At 50.3% G+C, this 18,937-nt stretch overlaps 8 protein-coding genes and 1 non-coding gene across 9 annotated transcripts; 5 read left to right on the forward strand and 4 right to left on the reverse strand.

The window, feature by feature from the left end:
• Positions 1–629: 629 nt before the first annotated feature.
• POX_h09795 (uncharacterized protein) lies at positions 630–4,803 on the forward strand (the record flags this gene model as incomplete). Its single annotated transcript, XM_050118542.1, has 6 exons — positions 630–686; positions 750–775; positions 825–870; positions 923–1,021; positions 1,089–1,439; positions 1,501–4,803. 6 exons carry the CDS (start codon positions 630–632, stop codon positions 4,801–4,803), a joined length of 3,882 nt encoding a protein of 1,293 aa, XP_049965329.1.
• Positions 4,804–5,204: 401 nt separating this feature from the next.
• POX_tR174 lies at positions 5,205–5,276 on the forward strand. Its single transcript has one exon. It is a non-coding gene; the product is annotated as a tRNA-Arg (tRNA).
• Positions 5,277–5,779: 503 nt separating this feature from the next.
• On the reverse strand, positions 5,780–9,293 carry POX_h09796 (uncharacterized protein; the record flags this gene model as incomplete). Its single annotated transcript, XM_050118543.1, has 6 exons — positions 5,780–8,161; positions 8,220–8,408; positions 8,473–8,612; positions 8,670–8,767; positions 8,865–9,138; positions 9,212–9,293. 6 exons carry the CDS (start codon positions 9,291–9,293, stop codon positions 5,780–5,782), a joined length of 3,165 nt encoding a protein of 1,054 aa, XP_049965330.1.
• A 213-nt stretch (positions 9,294–9,506) lies between these two features.
• POX_h09797 (FAS1 domain-containing protein) lies at positions 9,507–10,242 on the forward strand (the record flags this gene model as incomplete). The annotated part of the gene is made up of 2 exons (XM_050118544.1): positions 9,507–10,085; positions 10,144–10,242. The coding sequence occupies 2 exons, from the start codon at positions 9,507–9,509 to the stop codon at positions 10,240–10,242; spliced, it is 678 nt and encodes a 225-aa protein (XP_049965331.1).
• A 233-nt stretch (positions 10,243–10,475) lies between these two features.
• POX_h09798 (ER membrane protein complex subunit 3) lies at positions 10,476–11,556 on the reverse strand (the record flags this gene model as incomplete). Its single annotated transcript, XM_050118545.1, has 5 exons — positions 10,476–10,666; positions 10,740–10,901; positions 10,967–11,333; positions 11,410–11,443; positions 11,507–11,556. 5 exons carry the CDS (start codon positions 11,554–11,556, stop codon positions 10,476–10,478), a joined length of 804 nt encoding a protein of 267 aa, XP_049965332.1.
• Positions 11,557–11,852: 296 nt separating this feature from the next.
• Positions 11,853–12,612, forward strand: POX_h09799 (uncharacterized protein; the record flags this gene model as incomplete). Its single annotated transcript, XM_050118546.1, has 3 exons — positions 11,853–11,889; positions 11,983–12,281; positions 12,361–12,612. 3 exons carry the CDS (start codon positions 11,853–11,855, stop codon positions 12,610–12,612), a joined length of 588 nt encoding a protein of 195 aa, XP_049965333.1.
• Positions 12,613–12,990: 378 nt separating this feature from the next.
• Positions 12,991–14,347, reverse strand: POX_h09800 (Methylenetetrahydrofolate dehydrogenase; the record flags this gene model as incomplete). The annotated part of the gene is made up of 4 exons (XM_050118547.1): positions 12,991–13,074; positions 13,142–13,231; positions 13,289–13,922; positions 14,151–14,347. 4 exons carry the CDS (start codon positions 14,345–14,347, stop codon positions 12,991–12,993), a joined length of 1,005 nt encoding a protein of 334 aa, XP_049965334.1.
• A 1,638-nt stretch (positions 14,348–15,985) lies between these two features.
• POX_h09801 (uncharacterized protein) lies at positions 15,986–16,246 on the forward strand (the record flags this gene model as incomplete). The annotated part of the gene is made up of 1 exon (XM_050118548.1): positions 15,986–16,246. The coding sequence occupies one exon, from the start codon at positions 15,986–15,988 to the stop codon at positions 16,244–16,246; it is 261 nt and encodes an 86-aa protein (XP_049965335.1).
• A 187-nt stretch (positions 16,247–16,433) lies between these two features.
• On the reverse strand, positions 16,434–18,625 carry POX_h09802 (ATP synthase subunit alpha; the record flags this gene model as incomplete). Its single annotated transcript, XM_050118549.1, has 5 exons — positions 16,434–17,687; positions 17,799–17,919; positions 17,984–18,040; positions 18,180–18,349; positions 18,554–18,625. 5 exons carry the CDS (start codon positions 18,623–18,625, stop codon positions 16,434–16,436), a joined length of 1,674 nt encoding a protein of 557 aa, XP_049965336.1.
• Positions 18,626–18,937: the final 312 nt, after the last annotated feature.

Raw genomic sequence — 18,937 nt, forward strand, 5'->3', positions numbered from 1 at the left:
TTCTGCTTGGCCAATTTTTCCAGGTCATTCCGCGTCACTCCCTCCATTACTATCGCCTTTTTCTTAGAGTTGATGACGTGACGACCCTGCATGACTCATTCCAGAGTCTTCTTCATATCCTCGTGCATATTGATTGGCCTCACGGTGGCGCGGCCCATTTGGTGGGATGCATTGCCTTTCCATCCTTTCTTTTCTCTGAGACAATACCCTTTTCTTCTCATGTCATCATATTATCTTACATTCGGTTATCATTTCTCGTTTTGATCGTGGGAATACCTTTCCTCTCCAAAATGAACATTTTCAATATTTTTGTTTTTATAGCAAATTTCAATAAGCCTTGCATCTCGGCATGCGCAATGAGCGGGCTCGTACGAGATAGCCCGCATGGTCGTTTGTAGATCAGTCCAGGTACTTAGCGCTGGCCTATGGAAGACTCCTGCGCTACGCTGGAGATTTCCATGCATTGGCTTGCCAGGCGAATGGCATCTGCCACTCCCTAGGCTTCTCATTATCTTACGACATCCTCAACGCAGCCTTGCTTCGCCCTTTAATTTCCTCAACCTTTTTCCCCGTGATTGCAGCCGTGGACATCTGCATATTCGACCATAATTCAGTAGCTATCTTGAACCATGGCAAGTGAGCGTGTGCTACGAGTGGCTTCTATATGGGCAATAGACAAGATTGGGGTAAGCAATAATAGTACACCTGAAGAGCACTAGTCCAACTAACCAACGCGCCTTGTGTTGAAGTTACACGAGCTGCGAGAGGAGATTAGGTACGCGAGGTAGACCCTGTCAATGGACCTCCAATTAATTCAAGGGTAGCGTGATCTGTCCAGACGCACAAGTGTCTTACTCTCCCGATGACGATGTGCGTATTCTTCTCCAAAGACTGCAATGAGCTTCTCACTAACTGTGCATAGATTCTCATCATCAGAGGCTGTGACGATTCCGAGAAGGAGAGTGCCGTGGTGGCCTGCATCACTGCCTTGCTCCAAAACGACAAACATGAATCTTCCAGTGTAAGCCATCTTCCTCCTCTTCTCTTGCACTATATTGGCATGAGCAGATACTGATAAAATTCATCAGGAAAACGCCCAGATTTGCTCAATTGCCCATGCTGGTGTAGGATGTGCCCTGGACGAGTCACAGAAGTCTCGGCGCGATGAGAAGGAGCCTCTGGATAAAAAGCAGGAGATTCAAGCGCAAACCGCGACTGAAACAGTCAATCTGTCACGGAGATGGGTCCCTTCTCACGTTCAAGTTGCTAGCATTCGCAACAATTCATATCACCTTCTCAGCATTGTTGCGGGAGCTACGGGAACTACAATCAGTGTCAACGACGATGATCCACAAGACCCAGCTATCAACGTATCCGCCGAGACAGTCGAGATGTTGGAAGAAGCATTGCGTAGATTGGGGAATTTCGAGAAACTTATGGTAAGAACAGTTGACTGGCTTCGTTCCACGCTTGGGGCAATCACCTTGTTGACTCTGGAAGGCTGTACTTCAAACCCCCTTCCATGCCCACATTTGCTACTGTCCCAGCACAAATGGGTTGCGCTTTGGAATCGTGGAATACGGCCAACTCAGTAAGGGTCCACTGGAACGGATTCTTCTCGACCCCGTGTCTCCTGTTAAAAAGCTCATCGGCAATTTAATCGTGCCAGTCTCCTGTCGCATTGATGCCTCAACGAATACATTCCAGATATCCAGCCCCCTTCGTGATGCGGTTGGACTTCAGCACTCATTCAGACTTGGTGACTGTCAAACTTTAAAATGTCTTTCTGGGTTCAAGTTTCCGGCACTCGATCATCCTAGCCGTGAGAGAGAGAGCTCCAGCATTGCAGCATCGATCCAGCCAGGCAGGCATATCACAGCCCTTGCTCGTACTGTGAAGCTCCCAGTCGCGGGGTCTATGAAAAGCAGCCAAGTCAGTGCTGCTTCTGAGAAATATTCTAGTGCATTGAGCACTGTCAAAGTCCCAGGCATGAAAGTCCGTCGACCAGCTTTGCCCGGTACTACGCCGTTAAAAAGAACCCAAGCAACCTCTACAATAGCACCTCATCTCGCTACGCCTGAAGAGTCTGGGACATTGATCACTGTTAAAGACGCAAATGACGACAAAGGCTCTGCTGAGCCGGCAGCGGCTCTAAGTCCCACAGGTTCTCGGTCTACTACCGGGAGATCTGGCCAGCATGGCCATTCATTGCTGACCACACATCTTGGAGATTGTGAATCTCAGAACTCAAAAAACTCGTCAGGAAATGTGGATTTGGGCCAAGCGAGACATTTACTGGGCGATTCCATGCCCGATTCGCCCGGACGAACCACTCGCTCTTATACTGGCTCGTTCCAATCAGTCAATTATCAGGCAGATTCGAACAATCTTCCATCGAGATCTTTGGGATCTATCAATGTAAATGACTCGAAGAGCTTCCAGGAAGCCACAATCCTCATGACCGGTCATTCCTACAGTCACCAGCAAGCCCAGAATGTGTGTCCAAAGGTGACTGGTCACTCATCGCAGGGACCGTCTGTGTTGCTGTCATCGTCGAGATCGGAACTTCTCTCGGACACGACGAATGGCACTCGAGAATCTTCATGTCCACCAAGTACTGGCTCTCAAGCACATCCACTTGCCCAAAGCCCAAAGTTCACTCGACCCGGCAAAGAATATCCTAACGATTTTCACAAGGATTCCCAGAGCATCTGTCGACCCTCGCTAACCTTCCCAGATCTACATAATCAAACGAGTGGCAGTCAGGCTGTCTTACTGCGAACCGAAAACACATCTGATCCAGCGTCCGGGAATTTTGCACCATCGCCGCGTAGCGCTCAAGAGACGATACGGAGTTCCGACCAAGCCCAGGGAAGGCGATGGAATAGCCAGTCTGTATCACTCCCCCTGTACTACGAGACATCCATGAATGGCGGCTATCCAAGCTTCTGCCAAGATGATAATTACCAAACAGCGGCTCCATCAAAAGATGCTTATAATTTCCCAGCAAGCGTTGGTCTCGCTCACCCTGGACATGGTCCTATTTCTCATATTCCGCACCCAATGCAGCCTTCTTATGGTGGATTCGTCCCCGATTCCGGGCATTCCATGTACTGGACACCACATCAGAGATCCTTCGGTTTGTCGGCGCACTATTCAGAAGCTTCAATGCCTCCAGTCTCCATCTGGACATGTCCGTGTGGTAGATCTGTTCCTGTATCCTACTTTCCCTGGCAATCTCGCTGGGCTGCAAATGGGGTCAATCAGGCTTCAGCTGCACACTACTGGTCCCCTAGCCAAAATACCACATCATTTCCTCGGACAGCGCAGCCTCCTATGGATCTCGCCTATCGTCAGGAACTAGGCTTAGTTCAGGGTGCTGCTATTCCTCCTTGCGCATACCTTGGACGTCCAGAACGCGGCTCCTCTTTGTCTGCTCAGCCAATCTCGGCAAAATTTGAGAATCAAAATCCTCCTGCCAATCCGCCAACTAGACATCATGGTGCTGAGCCGATGGTCCACGAAAGAGTCGCCAGCTTAGGGGGTGCGGGGAGAGAGTTTCACTCGGTCATGAGACAACGTACACCTAATCCTCCTGTGAAGGAGAAATCGGACTCTACGGCCGGGGCAACTGAGAAACTCTCCAAAAAGCGATGGAGGCCACTCGACATTTCCTACAACACGACGCGTCCCGGGGGGCTCACATCAGAAAAATCACGTTTGCCAAAGGGGGTGACCCCTCTCCGAGAGGATCCTAATCTTACAAGCAAAGTATGGCAGACCCTTGCTCCTTTAATGGCTACTGCCCAAGTGTTCCCAGGACCCTTGAGGCTTGAAATCCGACTCGGCACGGTCGCAATCTTGAGGACATCCGGAGTAACAGAGGAGGTCTTCATGACTTACGAGGAAATGAACGAGATCATCCACCCGCCGGGCTACATTCATGGATCTAGCACGCTCTTTTTCGAGAGGCTCACTACTTCTCCAGCTGACATTGACCACACACTTGATTTCACTGCCGAAGGAGCACGTCTTCTCGAGAGTGAGCCATGTCTACTCGGCGTGTCTTACGAGTTTCACTGTTTCTTCAGGTATGGTGATACTCACGTCATTGAAGTCGACGAGACGGGTCGATCTGCAATTCAACAACCTCAGTTCAAATTGGGATCCGTGGACATCAGCTATCCTGATCGTATTTGGGACGCTGCAGCTGGCTTGTACGGCTTTATTGGTATCTCCCGGCCGCCTCATTCAGCCGCAATACATATCATGGAGACTATCACAAAGGCCATATGGGTGGAGCCCAACCGTTCTCTGATTCGCCTTCGTGTTCAGATCGACAAATCTTCCTTTGGTATCAAGAAAGTCTTGTTAAAACGAAAAAGTCACCATCGCTGTGTGGCTGGTCTCTCAGCAGAGAATGCAGCAAGTGCGCTTTATCTTCAAGTCATCGAAGTTCAGGATCTGGTCATCACACCTGATGAGGAGAATCCCAATATCATAGAGGCCACCTGCAAGCCACTGGATGAGATGGTCAAACTTCATCGACAGTGGTGGGAGATGTCTATCGCCAGCTCTGCGATTAACCATGTTCTGAGCGATAGATCATCTTGCCGTGCCGGGGAAGTCAACACGTCCTGGAAACCTGTTGATATCCTGGGCACTCAGACTAAGATTGATACAGACTCGCCGCCATCCGCGACTGCAAAGTCAATTGGGCGCTTTGGGCTGGGCCCGCTGTTGGGCCTTGCAACTACTATTCTTGAGAATATTGATGTTGTAGGGTTTTTCAACTGTAGTTAGTCCCTTGGCGTGATATCTGATGCTTGATGTTGCAGGTGGATGCTTGGGGCGCGAGGAGGATTTACAGTGGAAAATCATATTTTTCTTCGTCATACTAAGATAACACTACCTGTTGGCAAACTTTTCCATGTGTTAGATTGAAACGTACCTAGTCTTGAGCTCAGCCGGCCGTTTGTTCAAAGACATCTTTGATGAAATCACTACATGGGAAGTACTGCCGGGCTAGGATCCTAGTGATATATTTTGGATACGGACACCAGCGACCAAATGCGAGTCGCGATTATTCCGAGTCAGGGGGTTTTCCTGCCGGCAGAACAATTCGTTGATAAAGCCAAAAATGACCCGACAAAACATCTGATCACAGCTTGGCCGTCTGGTCACAAGCTCAAGTATCACGTGCAGGCCGGCTGGCCCAATGGCAAGGCGCTTGACTACGAATCAAGAGATTGCAGGTTCGACCCCTGCGTCGGTCAATCTTTTTGCACCTCTACCCTTCGCAGCAGTTCCAGTTCCCTTTCATGATTCAATAACATGAATTATATTTTCTTTTTGTCCACCACGAAAAATCTCAAAGATCCCTCATTCTAAAGCCTGGATTTGTTATGGAAGACTATTTCTTCGTGTAACATCGGTACATCCAGAATAGGGGAATAGCTGTGTGGCCACCCAAAATGATATGCATACCTACGTAGGTGTGATGATCGACAATCCAAAGTCACATTTTTCCAAATTGACATGATATAGAATACCACAGATCGAAATACAGTGCAATAGACCTCATAGAGATAGCAAGAAAAAAAAAAAAAGAAAGGAATTCCTTGTCGTTTTCATACCTCCGTCAACATAAAAAGTCTATAGTCTAGCTCTAAGATAACCACCAAGGACAGGCTGAAATTTGCCGGATTCTCATCCGCAGAAGAAGTGCATATTCAGAAGATTGACCTGCGCTAAAAAAGTTCCAACGCGCCTGACCTGCTCAGTCTTCCTCTTCCGGCGCATCATCCACTCCACGCAACCACGCACTTCGGGCATCGACAGCTGCTTTTCTGACGTCTCGCTTGGGGTCATCCAAGACAGATCGAAGTGCGCGCAGTACCTGAGTCTTTTCAGGTAAAAGTGGTGAGATTGCCGGGGGAAGGCGAGTATTGGACGTCGTCTCAGTGAGGACTTGCTTGGCAGCTAAGAGGTAAAGACACTTGAGAGCATCGGCGCGAAGACGGGGCGGATTGACAGTCTCGGGTCTGATTTCCGTAGTCTTCAGAAGTCTCATCACAAGACTATGGACGTGCCCGCACTTATCAATGGCAGCGACTCCATTATCACGAATAATCACAGCTAATGTGTCAAGTGTGGCTGAACGAACAGCAACCGACTCGGAAGTTTGGAGGTCAAGGGATTGAAGAAGGAGGGGAAGAAGAGTAGAAAGCTCGGTCAACACCAGGTCTGTCGGAACAGTCGAAAGAATGCCAGCTAGTGCTGTGAGGTGGGCTGGCTTGATATGGTCTGATGTCGCCGAAGACTCCTTACTCACAGCCACATTGACTTCGCGTATGCGAGCCGCGATCATAGGAACGACAGTGGTGAAAACACGCTGTTTGGATAGCAGTCGGATCAGGGCACCATTGGTCGTGGAGAGAACATCGTCTTCTCCGAGAAGAATGGAAAATCCTCGAGCAGTGGACACACTAGTCTGCATATCGGACGAGGAAAGAAGCCGTAGGAGCGATGTGAGGACATGCGTAGTCGAGGGTGCAAGCCGAAGGACAAGGGCTTTGGAAAGCCATAGGATTGTGCGGATTGTAGCCGGGGCATATACATCTTTTTCCGGAGAGACGATAGTATTGAAAAGAGTTTCTGCTTTGCCCAGGTCTTCCTTTGAAAGGAACTTGTTGACTAGCAAAGCCAGGTGTCGCAAAAAGGCGAGTTGAGTGGCGGATTCCAAGCCTTCCGAAATGCACTGGTTCACTATAGCACTAAGAAGCTCCGAGATATCCGGTGAAGCGTAGGGAAGTTTGCTGCCGCATTCCTTGGAAAGCCCTGCAAGAAGATAGGTTGATATAATAATGATTCGGGCCTGGTCAGGAGTTGCGCCAAGGGCGAAAGGTGCCACGGGAGCGCTCTGTGCCGGTGAAAAGAGCTCATAGACATTTTCCGCGACTTGGCTTTGCTTCTCAATAGAGACTGCGCGTACAAGCAGATTGCACAGCCGGCCTAAAATATCGAGAACCGTTGGATCATTGAGAATACCGTTCATCCCGTGGTCAGAAGCCGATGCTGAGACCATTCGACAGAGACCCACAACGATCTTATCGAAGTATAAGTCAACGCTTGGATCGGCATCCATCTTCCTTTGTTGCATGACGTAAAGTAAGGTCACGAGAATCGCTCTAGGATACTCAACTGCACCTGGCTGTTCCTTCTGAAGCAGAATCGTGAACTTGCTGAAAAGCCGTCGGAAAAGCGTTTCGAAAATGTCCCTTTCAACGCTGATCTGAGCCAGAATATCCATAGGTGAATATGTCAAGTCTGAGCCATCGCTCTCGTCAGGCAAGGTCGCTACAAATGCAGGGAAGGTGATATCCATGATGAGACGAGGCTTGTGTTTGGATATCTCGGTAAGTGCGGCGATTGCTTCCCTCTTTAGATCATCCCGCCCTGTCACCGTCTCTTTGAGCAAAATCTCGTTGAGGTACTGCACAAATAAGCCAATCTCATTGTCCTGGAAAAAGTCACGCAGAATGGAGAGACGAAGGAAGGCCTTCAGAGCTGTCACTCGAAAGGAGATTTCTTCTTTGACAGAACCCATCAATGCTTGACCCAGAACGTCCGAAAACTGGTCTTTGAACTCAAGCAGTGGATTTTCGACCGCAACTTCACTTCCTCGAGTTGTCCATTCACCAAAGACTTGAATGGCAGACTCGAATAAGACGGAATATGTCTCGAGCAGCGCTCTTTGCTTGGCAATACCGTCTGCTTCTTGATAAATGGTGAAGATAGGTGCAACAACAGCCTGAATTACCAGCGTGAATGCGACTGCGGAGGCAGACGATAGAGATTTGAGGATTTGCTGGGCGGGCTTTGCTTGTTTCTGCTGAGGCTCCTGAAGCTGTTCATTGCACTCCTTGGTAATAGGGCGCAGATACTGCGCCAAGGGAATATCTTGAGAGGCTTGCGTAACACCCTCCGAAAGACGCTGCGCAATTTCACGCAAGGCCTGCAAGGAAGACTCTGACAAGAATTCCTCTTGTGCATTTAAGATCTCGAACTTCAAGACCTCCCAAATTGTGATGGAATAGCGAGACACCGTGTCGGGGTCATAGGAACGAACGCATGCAATCAACGCGTTTAACGCATCTTTCTAGAGGTTCGTTAGATCTTAAGTTTAGCTTCCATGACGAAAAACTTTGAGCACATACCTTGACATTGGGCGAAGTGGAGTCCAATTTGTCAAGAAGAGCCGGGATTGAGTGAGGGGCAAAATGCCGAGTGGAAGCGATGCAGTCCTGCAGACGACCTTTCAAGTCCTGCGCAGTGATGCCGTATGGATCATTGGGCGGGGGTCGGAAGGTAATCGGGAAGTAGTTGTACACCGAATCGAAGAGTAGCTATTGGCGCGGTTCGGGTGAGCCAGGGTGGAGGCCAAGACTGAGGCGACATGTTCCGACATACCTCGACGTGGTTTGAGATGTCCCATTCGATCATGACCACCTTCATGATGGAGAATACCATCATCAGGTTGCGCGGATCCTTTTCACCTGTCATTAAGTCGACAATGCCGACTAGTGATGTATCGCCCATTTCCAACAAGGCTGTAATATCTTAGTTAGATGCGCCCACAAGCGGGACTGGCGTGAGGTATAACGTACCCCCTCGGTGGGCTGACATCAATTCATTGAGCAATTGATATACCTGGAACCGCTGTGATTGAGATCGAGACTGGAGGTCCTGAAAATGCGAAAAGATACTGGGACGAATTAGCGCTACGCAAATGAATTGTTGGTTGGTTTTTGGGATAATTGGCCAAAATAAAAGTGAATTGAATGGTTGTGGATTGGACATACGCCTGCGCTACCTCAGCAGCTAATTCCTTGGTGAATCGATCCAATCTCTGCAGAGTATCTAGTCCTGCCACTGCACCCCCATCTTCAATTCGATCACAGAAGAAGGAAGTCAGAACTTGGATCTGCTGACGAGACAAGAACTTCGGAGACAGGGCCTTGATGACGGCTGTGAGAAAGGACACGGCCTTGCCGCGCAGTATAGGATCCTCATCATTGATGTACTCCCCAAGTTGCTGTACGATCCCTATGAGTGTTGTTTTTTTACTTTCCAGATCTGGTCGTAGAAATTCGATTAGAGCCATAACATGAGGCAAATGCGGGGGACCTGCGCCGAGGATCGGTCTGACCTTCTGCGACACCATTAGCAATGCGCTTAGCTTCTTCCTTGTCATGATCCACGACAAGCATAAATGTCTGCAGAGCTGACATTTTTCAAATGAATCAGCTTGAGCAACCAAGCTTGTGACAGAGAAAGGAAGGGTTAATCGCTACTCCCAGATGCTCCCCCTCCTCCCAATTTCTCATGACTCTTATCGATAACGATCAGGTGATTACAGAGACCGAGGCCACAATCACGTGTGAAGGTTGCGTCATGGCTGGCGTTGGCCTGCGAGATCACCATCACAACTGCATACATCCAAGATGAAATACTCCACATCTCTCGTGTCAATAGTGCTACTCTTGAGCAGTACCAGCTCTGCCGCATCACTTTGGGGGTCACATAAGCCTTCATCCAACCAACAGCACCCACTCATCTCGACGCAAAGTCAACACTCAATCATGGACAAGCTGGTTCCAGACTTTCTTAAGCCTCAGGGCTCAGCGCCCAGCGAAGGTGTCGCTACTGGGGAAGACCGGCCCGTCGTATCAGACGTGCTCCCCAAGACAAAGGGAATCAACATCTTTGCCCAGCTTACTCGAGATTTTGATTCAGTTTCATCCCGCCTCAATGATGCTTCGCGCAATATCACAGTCCTTGCCCCGCGCAATAGTGCAGTGCAGTCTCTCCCCCGCAAGCCGTGGGAAGATCCCGAGGAATACGCCAAGTTTGGAGAGGTGAATGCGTATGAAGGTGGTGATGGCAAGGAGCGTGCTAGAGACAATCTACGCCGGTTTGTCGAGGCTCATATCATTCCTGTCAGCCCGTGGCAAGCAGACGAGGAAGTTGAGAGTCTGGCTGGGAAAAAGCTGAAATGGACGAAAGATGGAGACAAGGTCATTGTAAGCTTTCTTTGCGGACACCTGATAAAGAAAATCATGGCTGATGCGTGATTCATAGTTGCAACCGGACAATATTGAAGTGGAAGCAGTGGCTGAGAAAGTAGCGAATGGGGAAGTCTGGATACTGAATGGGGTGGTCGGCTCCAAGTCGGGATAATCGTGCTAGAAATACTAACGACTTGACGAGGTTACAAGCATTATGATATAATGCAGACCAATTATTGAACAGACCTAGCAGCTTTGGCAAACAATATAGTGGCCATTCAATTCTTTTGTAGAACATGATCTCTCTCGAACTTTCCTCAGGAATGCATCGAGTGTCCGTCCCTCTATAGCTGCGAAATGTACACATGTCTGAGCCTCGCGGGGTTTGTCGATTCTGCATGTTGCTCAGTTCATATCCGAGGCAAAGTTTTGAAGGACTCGCTCTTCAACACCATCGAGGATGCAGAAATGTTCCATGACTTCCAGATTCTCCGCCTCGGCCAGGAATAACTTATCAGGATCTTGGCCAGGCTGCATGGGATTCATCATTGCGGCAGGGTTCGCCATTCCCATTTGCTGGGCCATCTGGTTGGCAGCTGATAAACCCAGTCAGTAAAAGTCATGGTGACAGTGTGCAAATGGCTGCTTGATCTTGGGGTGGAGACTCACCATTGTCACTACCCAGAATGAATCCAAAGACGGACTGCAGACCCATCAAATTCAAAAAGTACCATGACAGGCTAGACACCCATTGCACGTCAAGGTCACGGGTCATGACACCGGACTGAAGCATGGACTTGAAGCGAATCGTCAATGGGAAGGGTAATTTCACTGCAGTTATCCATTAGCACCGGCTCCACAGCGAGGGCAATAAAGTTTGCAGAAACCCCACGTACAGATCACAAAACCGGAGAAAAAGGCATTGATCCAACTCATGATCAAGGTCTGAGGAATCATCATCATCATGTTTCCCTTGAGCATCCCCATCATGGCTTCCATGCCCGCTGGATCCGTCATTGGGTTCGCTGGCGGCTGGCCACGGTTGTTGGGGTCTTTCAGGAATGCGCCAGTCCGGAATCCATTGATCAAATAGTTCCTGCGAGCCTCAAACGACTCGCGGTCTAGTACAGCACATCCGTGGTTTCGGAGATTCACACCGCGAAGGAGAGCGTGCCGTTCACGAGACTCGGCCAGTGTCGAGGCAGACTTCGGGGGTGTGTTCATGAGAACTGTGGCATAGTGGCGGAGGATACCGGTCAGAATCTGGTCATAAAAAAACAAATGTAAGTCGTCGTCAAGCTCGTGATTGCTTCAATCGTTCTCAGGCACAGAGCCATACCATAACCACCGAAATAGGGAACAGAATCCAGTAACTGCATGATCAATGTTAGCCCTCAAGCGCGCGCGGGTATCTATTCTAAGCCAGCGGTTCTCACAAGAGGGCTGGATCCCGAAGGATGGTCTGCTCAACACCTTGAGCCGCCATGATGTTCGATCGAGGTGAGCAAGAATGGCAGTTGGACGAGGACCGACGAGTGAGTCTGGGGCTGCGGAGGGGGGAGGTGAAAGCGAAGATGGGATGGAGCCAATGACAGCACCTCATTGGCCCGCCTGAGCTCCAGCTGTCTCCAAAGGGCCACGCCGCCGCAACGTATGCTCCTTGCGATAAACACCGCGATCTCGACTCGTCAATTTAGATCATTCGGACGCTTGATCTACTATTCTGGAACAGAATATCGGATTTGCGTTATATTTGAATATCAAGCTTCAATCTCAGCCACCATGACAGACCCAAAAATTCCTATCTATTCAACCAACGGTCAGTGACACCCTCGTTCGGTCGGATTCCCTGACCGATCTCAGGCTCGAGGCGCGAAGATTTCCATGACGCTGATATTCCAGTAAACTCTAGAACTAAAATCGACAAGTGACGATGCTCTTCTTCCATATCTGACCAACCTCCCTGCTCCATACACCTTTTCTGCCGATAACACCAAAAGCAACATCCGGTTCCTACTTGGGTACAGTGCTGTCGCAATCGCAGCAGGCACATTTTATGCGGACCGCAAACTCGGCTGGGAGGCGACGACATCGCCATGGATCATTATCGCCGTGGTCACTTATTTTGCCTTGAACAGTGTCCTGACATTCTGGATTTGGGCTGTGGAGGCCGGGGAGGTCTTCAACGGAAAACGCAAGTCCGGGGAAACTGTGAGTACATAACCTCTTCCTCATCGCCGGTTATCCAAGGGGAAGGAAACGGGGCTGACAAAACTCTGTGAACGAAAAGATATCCATCTCCACGTCTGCAAAGAAGCACTCTGTTCTGTACAAAGTACACGTTGTATACAAATCGCCTACGGGAAAGGTCCTGCAGGAAAAGAAGCTCGAAGCACCTTTCACTAAATGGTTCTCTGCCGACGGTGTCTTCCACCCAGAGCCGTATCGCAAATGGCTGGCAAGTGAGGTCGACGTGCTCCGTCTGGCAGCAAAGGAGAATGAGAAAAGAATTGGTGGTGCTTCCGCAGTTGTTGGAAACTAAGAAGTCTGTGATATTGCTGCGGCGAATCTTGTGAAGTGGCTACGAGATGGCTGTGTCATGCCAGATACGGAAATACATCACATGTCAAATCAGACTGGCCAGCAACAATCTGTATTCTCGAATCAAAATGGGCGGAATATTTAAGCATCCAGATCTGGCTGAAGATTCATTGTTCTGGGATTGGGGACGACCTCAAGGCTGCCGCCCATTTGTAAGTCAAGCATCAATTTTGTGAAAGATGAAAAAAGATCATAGAATAAGTGACAGTGAAGATGTAGGGTGCGCAAAGTATTCGAGGTGGCTAAAGACAAAAAATTCTATATGGAACTTTTTCAACGTATAGTATCATGTCAACCAACAGTCAGATATACGAGGCCCTCAGGAATTGGCTTCCAGAGTACCCGGTCGCTCGGTTGCAGCAGCAGGTTGGACATTGTCCAATCGGCGGTTCTGGACAAGTCTCTGTTTTGTTCCTTTGTCAGTGTCCTTGAAGGTTGGAGATGTGGTTCAAATGCAGGGGCAATCATACCAGCAGGTTTCGCAGCAAGACCACAATAGTCACCTTGCCAATGGAAGGCACGAAGATGGAAGCCTTCTCCTTGACCTCGGGGCCGAAGTTCTAGGAGGAAATGTGAGTACATACGCCGACTTGGAGGATAGACTAGCGAAAACTCACCCTTTCGCTGCTAAAGTTGATGCAAACGGCTCCTTCGCGGAGGAGGCTGGTGTCGAACTTGTACTTGTCACCAGGTACACCCGAGATAACAACATCACACAGAGGTGCGACGTCCTTGAGAGTAGCACCCTCCATATCAACAACCTCGTGACGGCGGTTCTTCAGACCCTCACCTCGGGTGAACTTTTGAACGCCAGTGATGTCAACGCTGTAGACGCAAGCGCCATCATTTGCCAAGAGTGCGGCCAGAGGACGACCAACGACTTCTGAGCGGTTCACAACACAAATGGTGTGACCGTGTAGCCGGTTACCATAGGGCAAGATGGTGTTGTAGATGTTCAGGTACTCGAGAATCTTAATGTTGGCGAGCGGAGTGCAGGGCAAAATGCTCTTTTGGCGCTTGGTCTCGGGGTCCAGGAAACGAACATTTTGATACATGTTGAAGATATAGCGGTGACTGAGACCCTCGACGTCCTTTCCGACATCGACTATCTGCTGCAGGTACTGGTCTTGGCGGTTGTTGAAGATCGGGTAGTAGACGATGATGCCGTCGACGTCAGCATCGGCGTTGGCGGCGATGATCGCCTCCTCGATATCATCGCGGGAAACTTCACGAAGGGAGTACTTGAAGCCACTGTCAAGGAAGGAGATGTTATTTCGGAGTACTCTTGCCGTGATGGTGGCAGCGCGTGTCAAAAAACCCATGCCGTTTGCTTATCGCCAGCCCGATAGATGGGCCGATGGAGGGGCCGATAGGAGGGGCATGGGCGATGCAATTACGGGCAATTCACCCAGCAACCTCTTTCGCATTTCGACATAAAGCAATTGAAGATAGCGCTTGAAAGAGAACAGCGCAACTTACTGTTCTTCACAAGTCTTCTGCGTCCACTGCGCATACATCAGCGCAGCGGGGTCATTGTTTGCGAGGAAGCCGACCAAATGCGGCGGCTTCTCGAGGGTCTTCAGACCCTCCTGGACCTCCTGGAGCAGAACATTGGCAACATGCTTTGAGAGCATCACCTTACAGGAGGTTTGAGAGGAAGATGTAGGAGCCGACATGACGACTTTTGAAATGTGAAGACTCGAGAATATGGTTGACAATGTCTTTATGACACTTGCGGGGATTTGCGATGCTGACAGAAAAAGATTGATCGCTTATCGATAAGAAAGTAAATCCCGCATCCGTTCGGACAACCGGGTCAAAAGTGCAGGTACCACAACGTCGGCCGAGAAAGCAGACGCATTGTTTCGGGTGTATTTCGCTCGCTAATTACATGTTTGCAAACATTCTAAGCTATGTGGTCACCTGTTTTTGCTTGCTTGTCTTGTATTTACCTCAGAGCTGACAGAATCGAGCTAGCATACCCTGAAATATACCCCTCCTTGAAGCCTGATGTTGAATTGTAGGTCTGCGCGCATTCAAAACGAACCAATATAGTCTAGATTTTTGTACCAATAGACTCCTACCCGGACAGACAGACGGCCCTGAACTTACACCATCATTACAGTCGAGCCCGGGAGATAATGCTCAACATTCATTTGCATTTTGATGTACATTGATTCAGGCTGAGGATGGTTTCGATACAGTTGCTGTCCATGAACTACCACCTAGCCTTATACCACATGGATACTACCTTCCGTACTAGGTGAGGTGCGCCACGCTTACTCGCGGTATATGTGTTCAAGACTGGGCTACCGCTTGAATATTCATAGCATCCAGTTATCTGCTCGCCGAATGGATATGACAGGCTTTGCTGAGAACGATCGTAGGGCGGGGATTCCATCAGCCATTCATTATGATGCTTCAGTCACTGAGATGTTCTTCCCCCTCCATATATTGTCCTTCCTTCAGTATCAGTAGACGAGCTCTTCGTTCTTTCCATCTGTCCCACCTGGGGGAAATGACGTGCTTGCCAATCTTCAGCAAACGCTCTTGCTGTAATCGTAAGGTTGGCTGTTTCCTATCACCTCAGCCGAGTGAAGAAACCAAGGCATTAACAGCAGCATAAGCCACATAGGTGGTGTGGTCATGGCCGGCTTGCTGTAAATCACTCCGGTCTGGGAATTATTTCCACGAAATATCCGCTACTTACAGCATTTTGGTCATGAACCTAGCTATCAAGTCCTAGGTACTCGTGATTTTTTGACGCATAAAGCTGGAGCCTAATCCATCTACCCAGCGACTCGAGGAAGTGAAGTCGAAAGGACCCATTCCACCGACCTAAAACTTGGTGAATCTTGTAACCGCTCGTCAGTATGGATCCAATTGCTCATGGTCACGGACGGAAACGCTTTAGTACTGCAGCCCGAAGCCATAGGTAGTGTGGGATATGAGACATTGGGGTGAATATCAGCTTGGCACCCACATACGGGCAGCACTCAGGTGGTTCCCTTCATTCTAGCCTACGAAATGCTGAAGGTCCATTCAAAATCATGTAGGTAATAGGATTAGCCCAGCCCGGTTGAGGTTGATTCTCATGAGAGTAGAATGGCACGGCTGCCCAGGGAGCCAATTGACCTACCAGCCTGGCTCCTGTAAATCCATCAATGCTGACATTGTCAACTCACAGCCAGCTACATAATCTTGGAATCTTGGTTCTACGGCTAGTTCTGGTACACTTCTGCTTCATACGTTTCTCTGGGGGGAAGGGGGGTTGGAAATTGGGCGGAACAAAGGAAATAAATTGCGAATCCATCATGGAGAGACACCATGGAGACCAGATAGAAGATGGACTGGTCCGTCCTCCCATCTCGCGCTCCCCGATGCGCGGAAATAATCTAAACGTACAGGATATAATCACATTTTGGCAGCCCACCCATTCAATCCAGTATGTAGTCCAGACCAATCTTGCTCTCAAGTGCGCCGAGTGTAGAAAGACCAAGGACATAATCTCCTTTTCCCGGATCACAGTCGACGACGCATGCTTTTACATCGCTCTACGATCCAGTACTCTGTGAAATCGTGTCTCGAGGGTTCCGACCCATAAACACGGAAAGAAAGAGAAGCCGAGTGGAACAGAACGAAACAATGGGGTCAAAATTGTACAAGCTATCTTGTCTATCCACACAGAGCCACAACGAATTAAGAATGACCCCCGTAATTGCTTTTCGAAAAGGGAATCACTCAACCAACTTCGTAGTGCATCTATGCGTTGAAAGAGCTGTTGAAGTCACCAATGACCTTCTTGAGCTTCTCCTCAAGCTCCTTGGAGACCTGGCCCTCCTTCTCGATGGCCTCCTGGATCTCGGGGTGGCTGCTCTTCAGGTGAGCGAGGAGGTCAGACTCCCACTGGAGAACCTTGGCGACGGGGATGGAGTCAAGGAGACCGTTGACACCGGCGAAGATAAGGGGAACCATGTCGGAAACGGCCATGGGGGAGTACTGCTTCTGCTTGAGCAGCTCAGTCAGACGCTCACCACGGGCAAGAGTCTGCTTGGTGGAGGCATCAAGATCGGAACCGAACTGGGCGAAAGCGGCAACCTCACGGTACTGGGCGAGGAAGAGCTTCAGGGAACCGGCGACCTGCTTCATGGCCTTGACCTGGGCAGCGGAACCGACACGGGAGACGGACAGACCGACGTTAATGGCGGGACGGATACCCTTGTAGAACAGCTCAGACTCCAAGAAGATCTGACCGTCGGTAATGGAAATGACGTTGGTAGGAATGTAGGCAGACACGTCACCACCCTGGGTCTCAATGATGGGAAGGGCAGTCAGGGAACCACCGCCGTGGGTCTTGTTGTTCATCTTGGCGGCACGCTCCAGGAGACGGGAGTGCAGGTAGAAAACGTCACCGGGGTAAGCCTCACGACCGGGGGGACGGCGGAGAAGCAGGGACATCTGACGGTAAGCGACGGCCTGCTTGGACAGGTCGTCGTAGATGATGACGGCGTGACGGCCGTTGTCACGGAACCACTCACCCATGGCGCAGCCAGTGAAGGGAGCGAGGTACTGCAGGGGAGCGGCCTCGGAGGCAGTGGCAGCAACGACGATGGAGTACTTCATGGCATCCTGCTCCTCGAGGGTCTTGACGAGCTGAGCGACGGTGGAACGCTTCTGACCGACGGCAACGTAGATACAGTAGAGCTTCTTGGACTCGTCGCCGGTGTTGTTCCAACGCTTCTGGTTGAGCATGGTGTCCAGAGCGACGGCGGTCTTACCAGTCTGACGGTCACCAATGATCAACTCACGCTGACCACGGCCGATGGGAACCATGGAGTCGACACACTTCATACCAGTCTGGACGGGCTGGTTGACGGACTGACGGGGAAGGATACCGGGGGCCTTCAGCTGGGAACGGCGCTTCTCCTTGGCGTTGAGGGGACCCTTGCCGTCAATGGGGTTACCGAGACCGTCGACAACACGGCCGAGCAGCTCGGGACCGACGGGCACATCAACCTAATAGGCATCATTAGCACGCACTGAGGATAAGAAGCAAGGGAAGGCGGTCCATGTTCACACATAAACCAGCCCCCTTAGTAGACATGATGAGAGGGTATGGTGACATACAATCTCACCGGTACGCTTGACGGTCTCACCCTCCTTGACGAGACGGTCGGAACCGAAAAGCACAACACCGACCTGGCCGGCCTCGAGGTTCATGCACATACCCTTGACACCGGAGGCGAACCTGTATCGATTGTTAGTGACATTGGGAATGCCAAGACTTTCTCATAGAAAGGGATATCACGTACTCAACCAGCTCCTCAGCCTGGACGTTGGTCATGCCGTGGACACGGGCAATACCGTCACTGTTCAATACTAGTCAGTCACTGGCGCCTTTTTTTGGTCGTTTGATGGATGGCGTTGCGGGCGCTTTAGCCGGAAGGTGTCGAGGTATCGAATTTTTCCATTCCCGGACAACGCTAGTAATTTATCGTATTGACGTACCCAACGGACAGAACGCGACCAGTCTCGGCGAGACCAGCCTCCTCCTGGACACCACGGATGCGCTGCTCCAAGATGGAGGAGACCTCGGTGGGCTGGGCCTTGGCCTCGGCGGCGTAGGAGCGAACCTGCTTAGAGGCACCGGCGAGGGGGCCGGGAACAGCCGCGCGGACCTGAAACGGAAACGAGAGAAAAACTTGTCAACGAGATGATTCCCAAGCCACCACGTAATAATGTCATCCTCAATGGTTGTTCGAAGGTTGGAGATAGGATTCAACGACCGATCGAGCTCGAATTCGAGATGGAAAATGGTCGGAGACAGGGCGATCGCGATGAGGACATATGGACGAGGATGACCAGTACGGAATTGAACTCACCGAGGCGACACGGCCAGTGGCCGAGACGGCCGCGACGGAGCGGCTGGACTGCCGCAGAGCGTTCCTGAACATTGTGAATGAGGAGGAGTTCAGAGGGTGAGAGGATGGAATTCTCTGAATGAGAGATGTAATTGGGGAGAGGAGGATCGGAGAGGAGAGAGAAGGTTGTGGACGGGTGGGAAGGGAGAGCTTTGTCGGTCGGGGGGAGGCCAGGATTCTCAGGACTCGCGCTAAACCATTTCAGGCTGTGAGCGCTCCGATGTGGCCCTAGTGCGGACCCTCACCACCGTGTCTTCTTTTGAGGCTAACTACAATATCAAGCCTACTCTTTCTTGTCTGAGCTTCTTAAACTTGATCAATCCGAATTCTGTACCTCCCATTTGA

The sequence above is a fragment of the Penicillium oxalicum genome, chromosome VIII (assembly GCF_001723175.1).
Source record: "Penicillium oxalicum strain HP7-1 chromosome VIII, whole genome shotgun sequence".
Classification (NCBI taxonomy): Eukaryota; Fungi; Ascomycota; class Eurotiomycetes; order Eurotiales; family Aspergillaceae; genus Penicillium; species Penicillium oxalicum.